General features: G+C 47.2%; 2 protein-coding genes across 4 annotated transcripts in view; one reads left to right on the forward strand and one right to left on the reverse strand.

The window, feature by feature from the left end:
• Positions 1 to 18,116, forward strand: COG4 (component of oligomeric golgi complex 4). The gene is made up of 20 exons (XM_079989306.1): positions 1 to 217; positions 2,090 to 2,172; positions 2,268 to 2,382; positions 3,576 to 3,750; positions 4,354 to 4,547; positions 4,943 to 5,048; positions 5,330 to 5,487; positions 6,564 to 6,622; positions 7,894 to 8,027; positions 8,928 to 9,046; positions 10,912 to 11,078; positions 11,852 to 12,017; positions 12,461 to 12,523; positions 13,367 to 13,483; positions 14,222 to 14,314; positions 15,083 to 15,166; positions 15,360 to 15,461; positions 16,011 to 16,139; positions 16,995 to 17,452; positions 17,789 to 18,116. Exons 1-19 carry the CDS (start codon positions 56 to 58, stop codon positions 17,127 to 17,129), a joined length of 2,361 nt encoding a protein of 786 aa, XP_079845432.1. The 5' UTR covers positions 1 to 55; the 3' UTR covers positions 17,130 to 17,452; positions 17,789 to 18,116.
• Positions 18,095 to 23,024, reverse strand: part of FCSK (fucose kinase) — a 22,526-nt gene continuing 17,596 nt past the window's right edge. For 2 of the 3 annotated variants that reach the window (XM_079989303.1, XM_079989304.1), the window contains 4 exons: positions 21,329 to 21,516; positions 20,221 to 20,320; positions 19,038 to 19,261; positions 18,095 to 18,432 (listed from right to left, as the gene is read on the reverse strand). In XM_079989303.1, the coding sequence (XP_079845429.1) occupies positions 18,346 to 18,432; positions 19,038 to 19,261; positions 20,221 to 20,320; positions 21,329 to 21,516 (599 nt within the window). In that variant the 3' untranslated portion in view covers positions 18,095 to 18,345. The other variant, XM_079989305.1, reaches the window with a different exon arrangement.

The raw sequence follows: 23,024 nt of genomic DNA on the forward strand, positions 1-23,024 counted from the left end.
GCTAATCCAGCGCGACTCTTCAATTTTCTTATCTCTAGAACGACGCGGGGCCAAAATGGCGGCGTCGGCGGCCGGTTCAGGCCTGAGGGGAGGGAGCGATGGCGGCGGCTCCGGACCTTCTGTTTCCTCATCCTCCTCGTTATCCATGGAGCAAATCCGGGCGCTCACTGACCTGCCGGAGCTGGAGGCCGCCTACAGCCGCCTGTGCGGGGAGGAGGTGCGGCTTGGATTATATTCTCCCCCTTCCCTCCCAGCCCCCGTCACTCCGGAACTAGGCTGCCTCGGTATCCCTTCGGGCCTCGCTCCTGTCTAGGGTGCCCCCCTCCGCGCCGCCGCCTTTAGTTAGGAACGGGGAAGCAAGCGGCGGGCAAGGCCCCCTTTCCCCCAAAAGAAAGCCCCATGTTCCCGCAGCACAGAGCTAAACTGTGGAACTCCCTTCCGCAGGAGGCAGGGGTGGGCACTAAATTAGAGGGCATTAAAAGAGTACTGGGCAAATTCATGGAGGAAGAGGAGGTTTTCAGTGGCTATTATCCAGGATGGCTATGTGCTGCTTCCATGGTCAGAGGCAGCAATGCGTCTGAATAGTAGTTTCTGGAATTGCAAAGGGAGAGTTGCTGTCGCACCCATATCCTGTTTGTGGGTTTCCCTTGGGGGCATCTGGTTGGCCATGGTGAGGAAAGGATGCTGGACTCTGTGGGCTGCCTTTGGCCTGAGCCATCAAACCCCTCTTAGGTTCTCCTTCCTTCAAGATGAGAGACCAGCTTTCACCAACCTGTTGTCCACCAGGTGTGGTCAAATGATGTCGGGGCTGCATGGTTGGCAAAGGGTGGGTTAAAGAGATGCTCATGACTCTCCCTCACAAAACTTAAAACAAGGTAAAATGATGAAAACCTAAAATGTCATAGGGCCACAAATATTCCACAGATAAGATTCCTGGGTGCATCTGAGCAAGTGTCTGTTTCGGTTTCTGGACAGATGTTGTAACAACCATCAGTACTCTAGTTCCAAACCTTTTGTGGCCTGGGACACATTTGGCAATCTAATAAACTGTTGTGGGCACTACAAAGACCCCAAAACTAGTGATACACAGAATACCTTGTCCCAAGTAAACTACAGGGAAAACACCATCATAAGCAAGTCAAAGGGGAGGCAACCTCCCCAAAAACAAGCAAAAGGAGGTATCAGCAAACCTACCAAAACAAACAGCCAAAAGGAATGCAACCTCAAACACAGGCAATCCAAACACCCCCACAAAGAAGGCAAAACAGTCCCACTAAGCCTGCTGCTGCCACCACCCACTCAAATACTGGCAAAACATTCCAACCCACTCAACATAAAAGCCAGTAAAAGTAACATATGTATAAAAACAGCCAGGAACACACCCATATCACTTTCTCCTTTAAAAGGATCCTGCCTTTTTCTTTCCTGAAAAGACGGCAAGGCAAAGAAAGGCATGAGCCTCCAGCTGCCCCACCTTCCTTTCCTTTCCTAAGAGGAATTTCTCTGGGCCAAGGAAGGGAAGGGAAAGGGAAGACTGTACGGCACATGAATGCCTGCAGTTTGCTTGGCAGAACCACACAGTGTTAAGCATGCATGGGCAGATGCAGTTGTCCTCAGAGTGCACCACAGGGAGTAGTCATGGGTGTTACGTTGGGGACCCCAAATCCAGCATAATGTGGATTGTGTCATATGATTGGGTAGAATCAGAGCTAGTGATGTGCAACAAATATTGGTCATGTGTGCAAAGGTACTGAACCCAAGGAGACAAAAGAGCCTTGATGGATCATTCCAGGGCAGTATCTGCCTCTGGAAGCTCAGGAGTAGGATATGATAGTGATGAATATCCCATTTATCTAGTAACGGACTCCATTGTAGTTTGAGAGGAAGCATACCCTCTTTCATGGAAAGGATAAACTGATGCAGAATAGAGCATGTGATGTGCCCAACCCCTATTAGCAACCTTTTGCTTGGATCCCTGATCTCTTGTCACATTGAGTTCTTAAGCCATGCCGTTACCATTGATCTTGAAAGGGACAAGCTGCAAATTGGGCATTGATTATGCCTGCAGCATTATATTTCTGTTTTTCAGAAAGCCGTGGAAGAAGAGTTGGAGATGCTTCTGGAACAGCAGAGCTCCATGGAGAGCAAGATGGCTACCCTTCATCGCATGGGGTGAGTAGCAGTCGTAGTACTGTATGCGCAGTGCTGCATCGTTGCTGCTTTTTCCAAAATAGACATCCTACTTTCCCTTGTTTCTTTGTTTTCAGTCCTAACCTGCAGCTCATTGAAGGCGATGCGAAGCAGCTAGCTGGGATGATCACTTTCACCTGCAATCTGGCTGAGAATGTCAGCAGCAAAGTCCGACAGCTCGACCTTGCCAAGGTAACTAGATAAAGCCTTACTGAGCTTTGAGTCTGACTGGGTTGTCATGACATGGCTATGTGTGATTGTCAACATTTAAGGATGAATTTTTCTTTCCCTCCCCCATCACTGGTCCTTTAATACCTATACAGTAATAATAACGTTGTGAGAGTATTGTTTGGTTTGTTATCATGGTATGTATTTTTGTGTTTTTATATTGTGAACCACCGCGTGATCTTCATAAGTAGGGCAGTATAGAAATTAAATAAAAGATAAGAATACAAGGCTGTCCCATTTTACTCATCTGTTTTTGAGATGTGGTCTTTATTTGAGTTGTCAGGGGTTGCAGAAATGTTTCAGATGCACTTGTTTCAAATACGACTGTTCCCACACATTCTCCATTTACATGGGCATATCCCTTCATATGCATAATCAAGAGACATGTTGGAATCTTTTAACCTGGAGTTAAAGTGGGCTATGATCACAGAAAGGGGAAAGAGCAAAGAGACAACAGGCCAGGGTCTAAGGTATTCAAATATATTAGTTACTACAGGGATAGGCAAGGAAAGGGTGCATTGTAGGCATGCTGGGACAAAAATGTCATTGCTTGGCATCTGAAAACTGTTAGGAAGGGAGCCCATCTCATCTCCCAGGGCATGGAATGCCACACATACAATGCCATGACAATGGTTGTCCCCCGCATTCCCACCAGGCACCCTTTTGGTGCTGGGAGCAGAGCCTCCCCTGTATAGATGGGCAGGATCCTTGTGGGAAGAGATGGTCTGCCTCCAAGCTGTTTAGGACTTTAGAAGAAGTCATTGGAAGCCATGACACTTGATATAGCAATAGCTAGCTGCAAAAAAGCTTGCCGCAGTCAAAACTTCAGCTTAAGTTTCCAAATGTTTTTCAAAGACATCCTGATCCTGCTGTGCTGCTTTGGCCCAGCCTTGATGAGACAAATGTGTGTGATCGTGGCCAGGCTAGTTGCATCCTGGAGAACTCTTCCCTGCTGTGCTGGATCTTGGAGGCCCTGCTTGTCATGTCTTCAATGCATGCTCACAGAGCAGCAATCTGGCTGGTGGGACTGGCACGGAGCACCCACAGCTGAGAAATCATCATATGTAGCTTCATCAGTTGTTGTGGTCTCCATTAGCCTCTTCTGCTCCTGGCCTTGCCAATTTTGGAGGGGAATTAATTGGAGCCCTTCTTGGCAGAATCGCCTCTATCAAGCCATCCAGAGAGCAGATGACATTCTGGACTTGAAGTTCTGCATGGATGGAGTCCAGACAGCCCTGAGGAATGAAGATTATGAACAGGCTGCTGCGCATATTCATCGCTACCTTTCTTTGGACAAATCTGTCATTGAGCTCAGCAGGCAGGGCCGGGAAGGTAATCATTATGTTTATTGGTTTATTTAATTGTATCTAATATCCCACCCTACACTGTAGAAACAATATTTGGGGTGGATTCCAATATATTCACAATAGCCAAAAAGACACCTGATTGTTGTGAAGTACCGGTACATTAAGTGTCATTTGGTTTTACAGAATACACCCAGAAGTCATCCTTCAATTCTGTGTTTCTGTGATTTCTCTTGTTACTAGTAAAAATGAAGAAAAGCCAACTTTGTCACTATGAACAAATGGTGCCTAAACTTTTACTACTTCCATTCCGCCCCCCCCCCCCATATTTATAACACCCTAGTGCTTCACGCAAGTGTTTCAGGGCAGGGCATGACACATGTTTTAAAAACATAATAAACAGTATATAAATACAGAATCATCATAAATCCTAATTAAAAGTAAGATTAAATGCCAACAGGGATGAAATAAAAAGATAACCAGCAGAAGCAAATCACGGTGCCCTTCCAAGGTCTGAACAAAAAGGAGCATTTTTTAAAGTGATAATATTGATGTGTGACCCACATCTGAGGGGAGGTCCTTTCTTAAGTATGGAGCCATTGCAGATACTGAGACTCTCCTTTCTGGGCAGGCAGCATAATTGAGGCCAACTTGAAGCTTCTGCAGGAGGCAGAGCAGCGCCTGAAGGTGATTGTGACTGAGAAATTTGACATTGCCACAAAACAGGAAGACCTGCCCCAAGTGGAGCGCTTTTTCAAGATATTTCCTCTGCTGGGCTTGCATGAAGAAGGACTAAGTAAATTCTCCGAGTACCTGTGCAAACAGGTAAGAGTAGCTTGAGAGCTGCTGCTCATTTACAGCTGAGATGCATTCCGAGCTTCTTGGGGGTGAGCATTGCTCCTGTTCTAGTGGGTCAGTCTTATAGAAACTGGGACTTTTTAGTTTAGAAAGAAAGATGGCTAAGGAGGGAACACAGTAGATGTATGTGCAGTTACAAGCAGCCTCATATCCATCACGTAACACATAATTCAACTATGGAATTATCTGCAAAAGTGATCGCCACCAGCTTGGACTGCTGTAAAGATTTGATTGATTGATTGATTGATTGATTGATTAACAAAATCTTAGTTTAAAAAAAGGCTCCTCCAGGAGGATTGTCCTTGCTTGAGTTTTGACTGAGGCTGTGGGATAACATAGGCTAAAAGTCTCAATTTTTTCAGGTTGCAAATAAAGCAGAGGAGAACCTGCAGTTGGTGATGAAGACAGACATGAGTGACCGTAGAGCTGCAGCTATCTTTGCAGACACGCTGACCCTACTTTTTGAAGGTAACTCCCTGCCGCCATTGAGAATACCTTAGAATATCTGCCTTATGCTAAGTCAAACCATTGGTCCATCTAATTCAGTACTGCCTATACTGACTGCCAGGGACTTTTCATGATTTCAGTTGGGGCGTGTTCCCAGACCTACTAGGAGATAACAGTGAAGTGTTGGGGGATAGTCTTGGACTTCTGTTTAGAATGATCCTTTTGTCCTCACAGGATGGGGTGGCAGCTTTTTCTGGAGCACTGTACAACAATCTCATATCACCTGTTTTTTCTTCTTCTAGGGATTGCCCGTATTGTGGAGACCCACCAACCCATTGTGGAGACCTACTATGGACCAGGCAGGCTTTATACACTGATTAAGCACCTACAGACAGAATGTGATCGACAGGTAGAAAAGGTTGTGGACAAGTTTATCCAGCAGAGATCCTATCACAGACAGGTGAGAGACTTGCCAGTGTGGCCTGAGGAAGACATGGAGGAACCCACTTTGAGCCAGTTCCATGAGGCTTCTCTTGAGTTTGCTGGTGCAAGAGAGCCCTTTATGTGGCTTGTAACAATGGGAACAGCACATGCAGACCTCACATTGTGGGCTGCTGCTGGGATCACCTGTGTTTTCTTACTGGTGGTGGCAGTGCAGAAGGCTAGTCTCTTGGCTGGTTAGGGAGCTCAAATGCTCTAATTACTAGTGGCCCCAGTGACTCTCGCCCACACACCCCGTCCTGCCTGCTGTATACCTTCAATCCCTGTTGGTTCAATTTTTACAACATCCCAGTGGTGGCTGTCACTGTTTCTGTCCCATCTGCAAAATGGGGTAGAATCAGGGCAGAGTGTGGCCACCCAGTGTACCCAGACCGAGGTGCCTAAAGGGTCTTGAGGTTCCACACAGAAAAGTGTCCCCAAATGTCTGCAGCTCTCTGCAGCCACAGCCCACACCCTCCCCTTCCCTCTCACTCAGGGCATGTCAGAAGGTGAGTGACTTTTCCTGTAGTCCCTAAGTTATTAACTCTGCAATGTGCCATGTACACCAATGGGTAACGATGCTACCCATTGCCTTCCAACTCTCCTGTGTGTCAGTTTAGCTGGCTTGTCCAAGGCCACCCAATGAGCTTCAGGGCCCAGCAAATAAATGAGCTTGCTCACTGTCTCTGTTTCTCTCTCTCTCTCTCTCTCTCTCTCTCTCTCTCTGTGCCGAGTCATGCTCTAAGGCTTGGTGGTGATTTCCCTGTAGACTCCTATTGTCCAACATAGCAAATACTTCTGGGGTTTGCTTATTAGTGTGTTTTTTCTTTTCTTTTTAATGCTTCTTTCAAAAGCTTCTGTCAGCATCCTTCTGTTTCTGATCTCTCTCTAACTCCTATGTAAATTCCCCTTGGGTATGGAATGAAGAGGTCATCCTTAGCTCTCCTTCCCTCTACCTGTTGCCTTATTACTGCTCCAGCGGGAGGAGACTGGTAATTTAGGCGTCAACAAGCAGAAATGAGATTTCTAACAGCTCTCTACTTCTTACGCTTGCAGTTTCAGCATGTTCAGAACAGCATGATGAGGAGTTCAGTTGCGGAAAAGATTGAGCCAAGGTAAACTGGCCAAAATCTCCCCCTCTTTCCTTCCTGCTTTTCAGCCACAACTCTTTTCATTGTGGGAAATTGTGGTTTGACCTGGCACTTAAATGTCCAAGGGTATCCTGGAAAGGACCAGGCCCAGTCTTACGAAACTAGTGTGTTCTCCCTCTGTGATGCCATCCAGTGTGCTCTCCTTTGTCACCACCCAATGGGCCAGGCATCTGTCCACTAGGAAGCAGAGGCTCTTTCATAGATTAGGGGGGGTCACCTGCTTTCTCCCCTGGCCTGTCTCACAATGGAAGACTGCACAAGATGGAATTGTGTTGTACAGTATTTGTGTGTTTGATGGAACCATTTGCATCAGAGAGTGATCATATAAGCTGCAAATTGGAATGGAAAAGGGGAAAGAATGGATTAGAATAGGTAAGAATGTAAAGTGGTGAGGATGAGCAGGCCAGGGACTTATGAGGTGACTTACACCCTGGAGCAAATGATTATGACAACTACCACTTGGTTGCTAATGCTTTCTCAGGAAGGTACTCAAGAGGGTTGTGGCAGTTGCTGGCTCTGTTGAAGACTGGCCATTAACTGGACCCTGTTCCAATCTAGGTTAAGGCCTGGCTGGTATTACATTTCTCTGCTTGAGTTGTTCAATTAGCTGGGTGAATTTATAGGATTGAAGGCAATTTGCAGCAGCCAGAGGTTTGCATCTCTCTCTGGAAAGGAAGTGTGTGTGTGTGTGTGTGTGTGTGTGTGTATGGACATGCACCTGCACCAGTTTAAAACCCACTCTCCAGAGCTGCTGTGGCAAGTTTTATCTACCTTATGAGTTTGTCTCTGGTCATTGCTAAGCTCAAGTTTTAGCCACCCAGCTGATGACTAGGCTGAAGTGTCTAGGGATTCTTGTTCCTGCCAAACCCAAACGCACAGTTATTAACCAATTTCCTTGCAGGAACAGCAAGGCATCCCCTTAAGCTTGTTCCTCTGCTATGAGGAACAGGTTTTCACAGAACTGGTAAACAAAAACCACAAATCACTGGCATGACAGGAAATGGCAAAGCCAGCCTTATGGTCCCAGAATGGCTCATTGCACTACATTTCCACATCTGCAAACATTTGTTTGTTGACTGGAAGCATTGTTTTACATGCGGCAATTTCAGGATTCCAACATGAGCTTGCTGGCTGTCCAGAGCTGTCTTGAGGGCTTTGTTCTACTACCTCATCTTGTTGTGAAATGCCTGCTTTCTCAGTGGTTCTGCTATTGACTGTCATTTTTCTTCTCACAGGGAACTTGACCCCATTTTAACAGAGGTTACCTTGATGAATGCACGGAGTGAGCTGTATCTGAGATTCATTAGAAGGCGCATCATCTCCGACTTTGAGGTGGGAGATTCCATGGCTTCAGAGGATGTGAAGCAAGGTGAAAACTTAAGTGCTCCTTGCACAAAACCAAATCTGAGATGCTCTTTAACTTGTGGCTGGTTTGGCTTACCAGATGAACTTGTGTAATGGGCAAGATTTCAAAACAGAAATAATAAGTTAACAAATTATGCTGCATTACTAACTCCGCTTACTGGGAGTAAGCCCCATTGAATTCAGTTGGACTTGCTTCTGAGTAGGTATGGTTAGGATTGCACTATTAGGAATCCTTGGCCATGCTTTGTGGGCTCTGGATCAGGCAGGATTTCCCAAGATTCATATGCCAATGTGTGTAGGGTTGGGATGGAAGTGGGCAGAGTAACAATGATTCTCACCTTTGTACATCTGGCTGAATTCCAGCCATGCAACAAACAGCACAAGATTTCTCCAGGCACACTCAGACATATCTGTCTCAAGCCTCCATCCAGGCAGACAAGAGGCATTAACATTTTAGGAAAGTACAGAGCAGGACTAAGGAATTGCTCAACCCACCCCCTCACCTCTGCAACTTCAGTCCTGCCAAGAAGGTTGTGTTCCCTTGGGCTGTGGTTACCAAGGAGGGTGTGGAAATGGCTTACAAGCTGCTTGGTGTTGATATTGGGAAAGAGTCAGAGCTTGCAGTCCATAGCTCCTACTCCTGCCTCAGGATCTAAGGAAGCCTTCCAAAAACCTGCTGCCTAATTCATTCTGAGTGCATTTTCCCCCCTGGCCCAAGTCTTGTGTGAGCATCATTCCACTGTTCTTGTTTTCCTCCTAAATAGGCTGTTGATTGCAATACAAAGTGGGTGACTTACCAGGGGTGGGGAATGTTGTGTGCAGGAAATTGCAGTTGCTCAGAAGGAGCTGGACTGGTGTCCTGTTACTGCAGCCCATGGCCTGCTTCTCTGCTTGTACTCCACAGAGCATCAGAAGTGCCTGGACAAGCTGCTGAACAACTGCTTACTGAGCTGCGCTATGCAGGAGCTGATTGGCTATTATATTACCATGGAGGAGTATTTCATGAGGGAGACTGTCAACAAGGTAGGGGAAGCTGCCCTCCTTTTCAGGATGGGGGGATATTGAGTTGAATCTTAGGGTACTGAGTGCATCATGGTGGATTGAGGCCCTTCTGGGGTGTAATGTTGGGGATTTCTGAATTGCCTATAGTGTGAGCACCAGAAAGGACTGTTATGGTTTTGAGACCCCTTTGAAATTCTCTTCATAGATTAAAAAATATCCTCTATTCTTCAGGCACAGCAAATTCTGAAAGGCCCATGTAGTAATCGGGCGCCCAGCCACTTGCCCCTCCCTCACCTGTCTTTGCTTCTCTGGTCAGAGCAGGCTTCTGGAGCAAGGCTGGCAAGCCCGTTTACTTTTCCAAAAACAGGACAAAATAGAACTGGTAGGGCTGCCACCACTCCCTTGACCCAGCGTTACCAGAAGCCACAGCTCAAGGGAGTCAGCTGTGCTCCTTTGTTACTGGCTAACCCCAAACTACAAGTTGCTTCCACAAGCTTGCAGGCAGAAATCCTTTGGTAGAGTGCAAACAAGAAGTCTAAGCGTTGGAATTAGCCATTCCCCCGGATAGGCACATACAATACAAGAGGAAGTTTTATTTCTTAAAATTTATTTTAAAAAAGCATAAAGAACATGCTAATAAGCAGGCACATCTTTTTTGAATTACAAGTACAGAGAAAAATAAGAACGTTGTAAAATATAGCTAGCTAATACTTATTTCTATACTCTAAAGCAAAGATAGAACAGTTCAAAGTCCTTCTTCATCACACAAGAACAAAATATGAAAGGACGGCTGCTTTGGTGGACATCAGCAGCCAGGCAATTTTGCGAATTGCAGAGTGCGCGCTTTCAAACCATTCTCAAGATCTTTTATCCATAATTTGCACGTGGAATCAGAAACCCCAGGACCAGTCAAAACCCTTGATTACATCTGAATTGCCCAATGACCAGCTTGTGGGTTAATAATTCTAACTTGTGGCACCTGAACCAATTAAGACTCCAGAGCCTAGATCAAGGTTTTTCCTCCCTTCCCATGGAGATTGGTGGTGCTTAGGCAGATGCACATTCCCAAGCAATTAAAGATAGATAACATCACAGAGGGTATGTGCATAACTTTGAACCCAGGTGTCAGACCTTCAGCTGAGCCAGAGAATTCTTTTCCCATAGTAAACCTCTCACGCCCTTGGGGACAACAAGTCCATGGATTAAAGCAACAGGACGGCTCCCATAATTCTTACTGGTTTCTCACAAGGCCTCACTTTCCACTTGACCAAAGAACAGCTACTAGGGAAGTACTAACTTTACTACAGCCCATGTCTGGAGGGCGCACCTGCCTGCCAGAGCAGTTCATGATCAGCTGGCTTTGCAGGTCGTGAAGAGTCTTGTTGGCCCTCTTTATTTACTTGTCTTACTCTAAGTGACTTACTAAAGGTTGAATGACATAACATATAAGGCAATACATTTCAGTAAAACCATTCTGCTAACCTATAATCAAGTCCAGCAGAAAAACCAAAAACATCAGCAGGAAGAGCATGCAATCAAATAGGTGTCATACTAGGTCATATCCCTGGTAGATGAGACAAGTTTTAACCTGGCACCTGAAGGATGTTGTTGACCATGCCAGACAGACCTCACTGGAGACAGCCTTCCACAGACTGGGAACCAGAGCTGAAAAGCCATGCTCTCCCTTGTTCCTTCTCTCTGAATCTCCCTCAAAGAGTGCACCCAGAGAATGGCTCAGATGAAGATCAATGACTCCAGCGAGGTCCTGAATCATATAGGTGAAAACAGGCACTTTGAATTAGCAGGAAACATGCAGGTAGCCAGTGCAGCTGCACCAATGTAGGTGTTCTGTGGAAGTCATTGATGTGTGTTGATTTCTTTGCCAGGCTGTTGCTATGGACACATGTGAGAAGGGTCAGCTGACCTCCAGTATGGTGGATGATGTCTTCTATATTGTGAAGAAGTGCATTGGGCGGGCTCTTTCCAGCTCCAGCATCGACTGCCTCTGTGCTATGATCAACCACTCCATCACGGAGCTGGAGTCAGATTTCAGGTGTGTGGTGTGCAGCTTTTTGGCCCTCCTAGACTGTGGTGGTCCAGGCAGTTCACCTAATATAGCGCTTACGGTTACAGATTTTCAGCACATAGGTTTTTGGTCTCCACCAGATGGCGCCATGAGGTGCAGGTTCCTACCTGCCTTGTAAGTATCTGCTCCAAGCTTCCTAAGCTTTTGTCTCCCCCTTTGAAAGGGCAGTCAACTTCCAGCCTCTTTTCTGTGAAAGGCTTCAAGAGGAGCAGCAGAGAGGAGCAGGCTAGCCTCTTCTTTGAGCAGAGAGTGAAATTCTCAATTTGACACAAGGGTCCCATCATGTCTAGTTCCACAATGGCAAATGTTACATGCAGAATTCCTTGGCTTCTTCATACTGCAGCCTTCCAGATTCCTGGCCATTTCTGTGTACAAGAAGGGCTGTGACTTATGAGGCACTTCATTGGCATGCAGTGAACAGATGCTCTGGGGATGGATGGCCAAGTGCCTCAAGAATATTCCTGGGCAAGAGAGCAGAATATTTATTATCTGAGCCCTCTTGGGAACTGTGTATGTCACTTCCATGTGCTGATGAGCAGCTGAAATAGAAGCTGGTTCTAAATAAAGGTTGGGAGTAGGAGGGTGGCAGGCAATGACTGGAAGAATTGGGAGGAAGGAAAGCCTTGGAGCAGTTCACTGCCTTTGTCCCCTTTGCCCAGCGTGGTATGACAGTGACTTGGAAGCGGTCAGATCTCACAGGACATCTTGGCAACTTCCATCTCCTCTCTTGCCCTTTCCAGGGAGGTCTTGTGCAACAAACTCAAGATGGGTTTCCCAGCCACCACATTCCAGGACTTCCAGAGAGGTGTGACCAGCGCAGTGAGCATCATGCACAGCAGCCTTCAGCAGGGCAAGTTTGACACCAAAGGCATTGAAAGTACAGATGAGGCCAAGCAGTCCTTTCTGGTGGGTGTGCAGCTTTAAACACCTGCAATACAGGTGGGAGACATAGGGAAGGAATAGGAGCAAGCATTGTGATCTTTTCTGTGAACCGCCCTGAGACCTCCGTGTATAGGGCGGTATATAAATTTTATTTATTATTATTATTATTATTATTATTATTATTATTATTATTATTATTTAATTAAGCATTAGCCAGGATCTGTATTCTCTGTCCAGAGGGAGGGAGGGAGGCAGCCAACCAACCAACCAAACAAACAAACAAACAAACAAACAGGTGGGTTGTCTTAACCCACTAGCCAAGCAATCAGTGGCAAGTCTCAAGAGAGCATTTGGCTATGTCCTTCGTGCCCAATCCTAATTGTGCCCACAGCAAGGATCTTCCCAGGAGTAGCAAATTTCACAAGATTCTGATCCCCCTTTCCTCTCTGCCTCCTCCCATTCTTTAGGTGACATTAAACAATGTGGAGATCTGCAGTGAAAACATCATGACACTAAAGAAGACCCTGGAGGTACTGTCAGCAGACCTTCCACCACTGATTACCAAGAAAGGTCTTGAGGGCATCTTTCTCTTATCTGTTGTTAGCGTTGTTAGTCTGCACTCTTTGCTCTTGGGAGGTTGCCTGTTGGCCTGACTCAAGTCTGCAGTTGGGAGCTTTTATCTAGATTGATTCATTTTCTTAAACTTTTTAACTGGTTCATCCCAGCAGTTTAGGGTGGTAAACACACTTAAATCACAGACTAATGAAACTTCTCAGTAAGATGTCTGTTAAAATAAGCTACTGGGTTTAAACTGCCCACTGCCTGCTTAGCCCTAGCTAGTTTGCATGGCGTGAAGTGGTAGAGGCTGTCAGTGAAGTCCTCTCCCACCTCAGCTCTTACCTCTTTTTCCTTCGCCCTTTAAAATGTTACTCTTTACATATTGTGTTGAGCCCACAAAACAGTGGGTTGTGGCAGAGAGTCTTCCCACCTATTTCTAAGGCCAGCCCCCTCCCCCAATTGTTTTGGTTGTTCCTAGCAGAAAAATGGGCAGAAATGGGCAATTTCTGCTTTCTGGATCAGGATTGCTTCCAGAAAGTGATGAAGGGCAGGGGCAATCCCTGTAACAGTTGTGGCCTGACTATCCTCCCACTTCTTTTCTTCCTGAGGGTTAGTGAGCAGAGGATTCTTCTGTGTTTATTTACACTAATGCATGAGCCCACTGTTTCCTGCTTGCCAGTCTAGCTTCAAAGGCCATTTCTTTAACTTCTCTTTAACTATGTTCTCTCTCACAATCACCAGTCATGTTTCTCCTTTGCTCCTGGTAACAAACAAGGCTCTTCCTGTGCCTCAGGTTCTTTTGTGCTTTCACACAGAGTGACTGTGCCAAGCTGCTTAGCCAGGGGTTTGGGGGTGAACAAGCACAACCCAAGATTGACAGCTGTCTTTCAGACATGGCTGCCATGTCCAACAAGTTTCGAGATCTGTTGCAGGTAAGCTTTCCAATGTTTGAACATGGCCTCTTAGCTCCGTTCAGCAGACAAATCCCAAGGACTGTCTTACAAAATTGCCTAGTGATGGTTTGCTCAGCAGGCTGCCTCTGATTTCCAGAAATAAACAAGCTTGGGCCCTGCATGAGGCATTCAGCCTCTGAGGCATGAGAACTTCACTGTAAAGAGAGAGACATCTTATTTGGCTGATGCTTAAGGTGGAATCCAGAACAGGGGCTATGATGTTGCAGAGTGGGAAGCCTTTTGTGGGACTGCCTGGGGCAGCACCTACCTAGAGCAATATAAGACCAGGCCAGTACCTGACAGGTTGCTGTGACACCCCTTCCCATCCTTAAGCACCTATGTCTTGTCTCTGGGGCCTCCCAGGACTTTGCCACTCCAAATTGCAGGTGGCCATGCTGTGACTCCATGATTGGGAGGCAATCCCTTCCTCCACTGCAGGAGTCACTCAGACTCAGGCATATATACGTGTGGCCATAAGCCTGCTACCCAGTGTTGTTACACTCCTTGGTTGCTGCAATTGCAAGCGACCTCCCTCTGTCTTTTGGAGACAGAGGAGTCCTGTGTTTCATTTGCACCTTTGTCAGGAGCTGCTCTCCTGAGCAAAGTTGGTACATGTAGGCCAGCAATGGCTAAGAACAGGTCTCTGGTACCTGGTTTTTTAAATATGTTGGTAGATTGACAGAGTTTTTCTCTTTTTCTCCACCTGCTTCCCCACAGGAAGGGTTGAATGAGCTCACTAACTCAGCTATCAAGCCACAAGTGAAACCTTGGATCAACCTCTTCCTGTCAGTCTCCCATAACATTGAAGAGGTGAGTCCTACTGTCTGCTCATTTGAACTGCTCAGATGGTACAGAGAAGGGGCTGTTGGAATGAACTCCTACTTTCCAGCAGAGAAATACAACCAAAACAGCAAGCTAGAGAATGGCTAGGCTAAAACTGACTGGCACAGCTCTCTTTTATGCTGCTGATAGTTTTAAGTACTCTTGTGGGTTTTAAAGAAATTAACTTACAGTGTTATTTTTACTATATCTTGCACCATCTCAAGCACTTGGAGAGGCAGGATAAGTATTTTAAAAATCCATCCTCGGGGGGTGTTTCCTCAAGCCTTCTGGCCTGCGGAAGCAACAGCCTCTTAAAAGGAAGTGAAGAATTGCATGTGACACTGCAGGGAAACCTTCCAGGTGCTGATGAAGATGCTTTGGTTAAAAATGCCAGGGCAGTTGAAGGGGATCCTGTGAGCCCTTCTAGCTACAAAGAGGTTGGAAGGATAAATGCCCACCTGTGATTCGGGGCTTTGAAGATCTTACTGCCCTTTTCACATTTGAATATATATCTTACAATATTGCTTGAACACCTATTTGGGCATATGGATAGCTTGCATTAATGTATATCTTTAAATTAAATTTGATAGGTTATTCTTATCCTTTTTGATTGATTATTCTTGTTAATGGAAACTAATATGAGTTTCCCTCCTTTTTTTTCCCTTTGGTATATTTGGAATAAAAAAGCTTTAAAAAAATTCATGGGCTTGTGCTGGAATGATGGGAGACCCAATCTGTATCCTTCTCCCATTGTAGGAAGAGTTCAATGACTATGAGGCCAATGACCCCTGGGTTCAGCAATTCATCCTCAATCTGGAGCAGCAGATGGCAGAGTTCAAGGTGTGTTTGGGGCCCTGAGCAGGCGTTATGTACTCTTTTGTAACCCAGCTTACCTGTGGCCCTGACGACACATCACAGGCAAGTGGATGTACCACCACAGAGGGGGCCATTAGTGCCCTCCTCAACTCTTCCCTCTCACTTGTTTTCCAGTAACATTGCTCTGTGAGATGCAGCCCTTGTTTTCTGTCTGCAGGCAGGATTGTCACCGGTGATCTACGACAGCCTGACCAGCCTGATGACCACCCTCATTGCTGTTGAACTGGAGAAGGTTGTTCTCAAGTCTACTTTCAGTAGGGTAAGGAGAGACCTTAAGCAGGAAGGGCCAAAGAGACAGCAGCCTGACTGCTCCCTTCTTGCCACTCCTCAGAATTCGTGTCCCGTTGCTCTTCTCTCAGTGGAGCTGAGTTTCTCACAGTGAGAAGCACTTGCTGCAGGCAGCAGCTTCAGTTTGAGAAGCTGAATCTTGTAAGCAAAGCAAATGCTGACAAGAGACATGGCAGTGTGAATCTAAACTATTGCAGATTCCTGGAGACAAGATTGCATCTGCTTTGCTTCTCTTCTGGTCCTGCTGCTGTGGACTAAGCCATGGTTTGAGGTATATTCTATGGCTTCACCTTCAAAATAGCCAACAGCAGCAGAATCAGAAGAAGAGCAAAGCAGCTGCCCCCTTCTTTCTGGGACCCTGCCCATTTATGCTGCACCAAGCCATGCCTCATCTGTGCTTTATCAGTGTTGTTTATTTTCACTTTGGTTTGGCTTTATTACCTGAGACCGAATGTTCTCCATCACTCTGTGGCACACCTGTGGCAACCCCTAACCTCTTGCTCTCCTTTGGCTTCTTCAGCTGGGTGGGCTGCAGTTTGACAAAGAGCTGCGCTCCCTAATTGCCTACCTCACCACAGTGACCACGTGGACCATCCGTGACAAGTTTGCACGGCTCTCCCAGATGGCAACCATCCTCAACTTGGAAAGGGTGAGCAGGCTTTTGCTCTCTTTGGGAACTGGGAGTGGGGAGGGAGCAGGAAGCAAGGACAAGATATGTATGTTCCAGGGTGGGCTCTGATGACCCATTTGCTCCACTCACCACAACCCACCAGCTCTCCTTGGATTTGCTGTGCTCTGAGTCAGGAACAGATTAATTGTTATTAATGTTCCCAGCTGGCAACAAAACAGTGCAGTAGAGAGCAAGTCACACGCCTTGCTTTCTCACTCTAGCAGCATCCCATCCTCACAGGGCTGTGGAGAGCACAGGCATATGAAAGCCGTGGAGGCAACTGCTGCTTCTTCCACCTGGCTTTATAGAAAGGGGTCCAAGATGCCTGGCCAGGCTCCCAGCATTCAAAGCAGGCTCCGTTGAACAAGTGCAGAATGTCTCTCCCCTCCCCCACTGGGTCAAGGGCAATCAGCAGCAGAAGAGCAAGGCAGGCGGAGCAGATGCACAGGCAGGAGCAGAGGGCTGGATGGCTGACTCACTTGACTTGTGTAGTCCCACCTTTAGAAGCTCAGAAAACTGATGACTAGAGCAAATATAGCATAGACTAAAAATAGTATGCCTCAGCCTCTTCTGTTCAGGTGCTGGTGTTGGGCCTTGCAGCTGGAATTCTCGCACGTCATACACTGGCTAGAGAGGAGAGCACTTGTGGGCCCATGTTGGGTACATGCTTCTCTTCCTCCACATAGAGCTTAGCATCCAACCCAGCAACATATCAGTCCCACTGCTGAGGACAGGCACAGCTATTGTGTTCCAAGCTGCCCAACTGCTTTTTGGATGGACTGTCACTCTGTTCTTCTGCCTGGTGAATCACTTTGCTTTCCCTCTTCCATTCAGGTAGCAGAGATTTTGGATTACTGGGGGCCAAACTCAGGCCCACTGACATGGCGCTTAACCCCCGCTGAGGTCCGTCAAGTGCTGGCTCTCCGGATGGATTTTCGCAGTGAAGACATCAAGCGACTTCGCCTCTAGCTGTCTTTGCAACAACCTACTCCTGCTAGTGGAGATCACTGGTGCCCTCTTCTAAGAAGACCTAGCTATGTTCTTAAGACTGGAGGGAAATGCAAGTCCCTTTCCCAGTGGGATCTCTGAAGCTGAAAGAACAGCCACCTCAGTATACGTTGGGTAAACTTCAAAACCTTAGTTCCTCCTTCAGAGATTTCTCTCTTGTTTTTCTGCAAGTTGGTACAGCTCGCCTGTTTCTACATCTTTATCATAATGCACAAACATTTCTACACAAATTCAAGTTAAATAGCAACTGAAATTGCCAGGCAAATATTGTAAATTTTAGTTAAGTGGGGCTAAGACAGGGGTCAGCAACCCGCGGCTCCGGAGCCGCATGTGGCTCTTTTACACCTTTGCCGCGGCTCCGGGGCGGATACTAGCGAGGGGAGGAGGCGCATTGTGCGCCCCGACACTTCCCACTGTGGCGGGCGCTGTACTGGCTGTGACGTCGCATGGGGGCAGTGCGTGTGTTAGTCACGCACTGTCCCGACGTCACCTTCCCACCCGCTGTCAGATCGCGGCTCCGGAGATATATTTGTTTTAAATGTCGCAATGGTTTTGCGGCTCCCAGTTTTTTTTTCTTTGGGAACGGGTCCAAGTGGCTCTTTTTGTCTTAAAGGTTGCAGACCCCTGGGCTAAGACCACAGATCAACTAAGTCACAGGAACAAGATGGTGCTTTGGGGGATGTAGACATTCTTCTATGCCAGTAGGTTCTGCATTCTGTCCTTGGTGTTTCCAGTGAAAAGGCTCTTTAGAAACAGAGACAGTTAAGATGCCTGACTATGACCCTGGATAGCTGCCTCCAGTCAGAGTCAACAGTGCTGAGCTCCACCAATCAATGGTCTGAATTCATTTAAGATCCCTTAATGTGTTCATCATATGCTGTGCGGAGGGTGGGTCAATTTAAATAAAGGAGAATTACATCAGCAAGGAAATAAAAAGTTTTTCATTGATTACTTCACATAATTTCCTGAAGAATGCTGTAGATCTGACTGCCAGGCCCTACTAATTCACAACGAAGTATTGTTTTTCACTTGGGTGGGGCAGCTGCTGTTTTCCCCCCATCTGCAGTGAAGGAGTGCATGAATCTTCCAAAGAAATACTAAACCAAATTCAGCCACTGAGTCATTTGTCCATAGATCTTGCACAGCTGTAGGACGTGGGCAGGAAACCCTGCAGTGCCTATGGTTCCCAATCCTCCTCCAGAAGCTGTATTTGGAACCCAGCTGTGTCCACCTCCACAGTGTGGATGCTGAAATTCCCCAGGCCCTGAAAGGAAGGCATGCAGGGTGAGTGAAATCTTCACTACAAAATATTTAAATCAGAATATTTTGTTCTGCAGCCTGGTGGAACTTCAACACTACAAGGGGGTCGACTGCCACTCCTGACCTGACATCAGGCCTACATGCCCTAGAAGGTCACAGGCCAGTGCAGAGGCCACTGTTCTCTTTGGCCAGGAGGCTACATTCTAGCTCTGAAAAATTTGGTTTCTACACACAGCCACATTCTACACACAGCCACATGTCTCCATCTGACCAAGCAAAGGGGCATCATCACAACAGAAGAGCTCAGCCAAAGCACTCAAAGATTATGCTAAGCAGTATTGGTGAGAAGTGTAGCCTTGGCAAGGGGTGTGGCCTAACCCTGGCCAGAATCTCAAGGGCCTGTTAGAGAGGCCTGGAGGGCCAAACTCAGCTCCCAAGTGTGAGGCTCCCCCTCCCTGCAACTACATGGTACCCACCCATCACTGAATTTCTCCTCTCCGAATTTCCTTGGGAGAGGGTGTGCATTAACCTGCTCCTGGACCCCAAACCTGCTTAAATTTCTGCAGGGGGACACCGATTGATAGGGACTTAGGAGTTGGCTCCACTCACCTCTGTTTCCATCAAGATCCTCTGCAAGGCCTCTTGGTTCCTGGGCTCTTTAGTTAAGACATAGAGAAAGCCACCTCCTCCAGCGCCAGCCATGCTCTGCCCATAAACATGAGGCTGGAGCACCTCCATCATGCGCCGGACAGCCAAAGGCTCACACCCAGGGGCCATATTCTTCTTCTGCAGCCAGTAATGATTCATACACTTGCCAAAGAGAGCCAGGTTGCCTGGGGTGAGAAGGAGGAGTTACAGGACACTCTGGCATTGAACAATTAGCCCATCTTAGAGCAAAGTTGCTAGGTCTCCTTTTCCTGTCAGATACAGCCAGACAGTGCTCTTGGCTCCAATCACATGGTGTGCATGTCAGCCTTCTTCCTTCTGGGGAAATCTGACACCTGGGCTGGGCTCCCCACCACAGAAGTGGGAAGATAGTAGCTCTGGCTGCTCTTCCCTGCTGCTTCTCTGCTGCTTTCAATCTAGCAAGAGGAGCGCTACAAGATCCAGCTAGATAGAATTGCTTTCCCCAAACCAGTGAGTGCTGGCTGGGGCTGTTGGGGCTTGCCCTCCAGATGTTTTGGGCTACAGCAATTTGGGGAAGGCTAAAGTCCATGATGGGGATGCGGGTAGCGCTGTGGGTTAAACCACGGAGCCTAGGACTTGCCGATCGGAAGGTCGGCGGTTCGAATCCCCGCGACGGGGTGAGCTCCTGTTGTTCGGTCCCTGCTCCTGCCCACCTAGCAGTTCGAAAGCACCGCAAAGTGCAAGTAGATAAATAGGGACCGCTCCCCGGCGGGAAGGTAAACGGCGTTTCCGTGTGCTGCTCTGGCTCGCCAGAAGCGGCTTAGTCACGCTGGCCACGTGACCCGGAAGCTGTCTGCGGTGAGATGAGTGTGCAACCCCAGAGTCAGTCACGACTGGACCTGATGGTCAGGGGTACCTTTACCTTTACTTTTAAAGTCCATGATGACATCTTAAAAGATGCCCCCCTCCTACTCCCATTGGTTGTTGCCTGGGGTAATTGCTCTGAAGCACACATACGCACACAACTATCCTAGTAACTCCTGCAAAATGAGAGCCTGTTCAACACAGGAGATGGTTTCTGTGCAAGGTGTTTTGAGCAGAGGCGCTGTAGCCTCTGCCCTGGGTAATGAGCTGTACAAGATGCCCAATAAACAAACTGCAGTACCTTGCCGAAGGGCCTGGGCACACTCCTCTGCGTTGTTCACCAGCGCGCTGGCATTCTGCACAATGGTGGGTAGCCGGGCATACCAGTTCCTTAGAACATCCTGAAAGAAAAGGAAGCAATTAAAAACTGTCTCCGTTTCTGGTGCTCAAGAGTGCTTAGAGGAAGAAAGGCTTAGCAAATTCCTCCTCTACAACCACCCTCCTGCACCTTGGGGAAAGTGCCAGTGTAAAAATACTCTTTTTAACTTTGTGTTTTAATTGAGAGCCATCCTGGTGTCATTGGTTAGAACACTGGACTAGAACCTGAGAGACCAGGGTTCAAATCCCCACACGACCATGAAGCTCACTGAGTGACCTTGGGGGCCAGTCAGTGCCTCAGTCTAACCTACTTCACAGGGTTGTTAATGGAGATTAAATTGAGGAGGGAGAGAACCCTGTAGGCCACCTCAAGCTCCTTGGAGCTTGGCGTCTCCACCCCCATCATTCTGCCCGGACGCTGAGGTCCAGCGCCAAGGGCCTTCTGGCGGTTCCCTCATTGCGAGAAGCAAAGCTACAGGGAACCAGGCAGAGGGCCTTCTCGGTAGTGGCGCCCGCCCTGTGGAACACCCTTCCAGCAGATGTCAAAGCGATAAACAACTACCTGACATTCAGAAGACATCTTAAGGCAGCCCTGTTCAGGGAAGTTTTTAACGTGTGATATTTTAGTGTATTTTTGGTTTCTATGGAAGCCGCCCAGAGTGCCTGGGGAGGCCCAGCCAGATGGGCGGGGTATAAATAATAAATTATTATTATTGTTATTATTATTGGAGGAAAAGGTGGGATATAATTGAAATAAATAATAAAATAAATTGCATTTTACATGACCCTAGGACCTTAGGGTGAAGGGGGGGGTAATAAAACAATAAGAAAACTATTAATAAGAATGCATGCAACCCTACCAGGTGAGTCATCCTACCTGTGTAGACCAAAACTCAAGGGTGAAATGCATCATGCCAACAGCACAGGGAGAAAGGTACACCTGTTGTAGGACAGGTACAACTCTCTGCTCTAAGGTACGTCAGAGCTATGGACCTCAGGCCACAACTGGCACCTCCAAGCACCTTCCGTACCTGGAGCAGGTTGCGGGCCAGGCGGGTCTTGCCCGTGTACAGCAGGAGCAGGTGCTCATTCAGGGTGTTTATGAAGCCCTCTGGGACGGTGATTTGCTCCACTTCTACCTTTAGTGGCAGCTGAGGCTTTGAACGCCCAATCTTGAGGCCTGGCACCAGCCCACCCACTTGGTCCTGCCACCCTCCACCTGCAAGGAACAAGAACAAGTGTTGAGGAAGAGATCCTGCTTGTTTACCAGTTGCCAGGTGAATCCCTTGTGGGAGGCAGGAGGGGTCTCTGATCCAATGGAGAGAAGACTTATCTATAGTTGGGAACCCTCTTCCTTTCTGAAGTAGTAAAATTGCTGATGTGGGAAAGGACAGAAGGACCCTGCTTTGGTTTAATCTGGTTTCAATTATTACACCATGTTTTTATAGTTTAAAAATGTATAATCAGACATGATAAAGCATGGGATAGAATTCACATTATTAACATCACTTGAAGTCCTTTTGTTTGTCCAGGCCTGCAGAATGATGATGGCCATTTAATTATTGTATTTTGCTGTTGGTTTTATCCCGTTCTATGTTGTAAGCTATCCTGGGCACCCTTTGAGTAGGAACCGTGCCATGGAGAGGGGTTAATCAAAAGTGATTTCCCCCGTCAGATTGAGCACCTGTCAGATTGAGCACCTTTCCATGATGTCTCATCCTCGGCAATATTAGGAAGTACCGGTAGGTGTGAGAAGCAGAATACCAAAAATAGATCCTTGCTTCAGCCAATAGAGATACACCCACATAGGTTTATTTGCATGTGAATGCTCTGCCCCAGTGGCAAAGCAGCACTGAATGTAATTATCAAAAGAAAAGGACACTGAGAAACGGTAAAGACCCTCCTCCTATGCATCCCATTGCATATCAAAGAGATGCAAATGAGGATCCCCCTGCCTTCAACCTAGCCCTTCCCTTTGGCCTGAAAGGGCTGCTCTGCCTTCACCCTCACTCTCATGCATCCCACCCACTGCCATTTCCTCTTTGACCTAGAACCCTGTTTGCTTCTAATCACTTTTGGCCCCTCTCCACCTCTGGGCACAGGTCCAGATCACAACTCTGAAAAGCTGCCTCTGAAAAACTCTTTCATCGCACAAGAATCCTTTCATCACAAGGCTAGTTTTCCTGTCTTCCTAACAAGTCTGGGTCAGGCTGTTGGTGGGGGCTATGCCTTTTATTATGCACATTCCTTCAGGGCAAAGTCAAAAACACAGCCAAAGGGCAGAAGCTACTGGACTGGCCCAGTTGCTTGGAAGGCACCAGAATCCAGACTGGCGTAAGACCTGTTTATGTGTTACTCAAGTGGAGGGCAAAAGTCTGCAAAGCAAGAAGGAGGTCACTGACTTAGCTGCTTGGCAGAAGGGCAGGATATGACATTTTAAAAGGAGCAGCATAGAAGGAATAAAAACATTCATCCAATGAAACATACAGACATGGGAATCAGACGTGGCCAGAACTGTGGAGAAGAGGGAGCAGTTTTGTGCAAGCAACAGAAACACCCCAAAATATTTTCTGGAAGAAAACAGCCAACAGCACCTTTGAAATCACAACAGTCAAATGAACTGGAGAGATTCCAGCCAAGTCTTGATCACAGAATTGTAGAGCTGGAAGGGACCCACAAGGATAATCTCGTTCAACCCCCTGCAATGCAGGAATCTTTTACCCAACA

This window comes from Podarcis cretensis (assembly GCF_951804945.1).
Source record: "Podarcis cretensis genome assembly, chromosome: 8".
NCBI lineage: Eukaryota > Metazoa > Chordata > Lepidosauria > Squamata > Lacertidae > Podarcis > Podarcis cretensis.

Bases quoted from the DNA above. Each gene is read 5' to 3' on its own strand.
- COG4 (XM_079989306.1), top strand. From the start codon at position 56: ATGGCGGCGTCGGCGGCCGGTTCAGGCCTGAGGGGAGGGAGCGATGGC. The intron at 2,383-3,575 runs GTAACTAGATAA...CCTTCTTGGCAG, and splicing joins GACAGCTCGACCTTGCCAAG to AATCGCCTCTATCAAGCCAT. The intron at 6,623-7,893 runs GTAAACTGGCCA...TTCTTCTCACAG, and splicing joins GCGGAAAAGATTGAGCCAAG to GGAACTTGACCCCATTTTAA.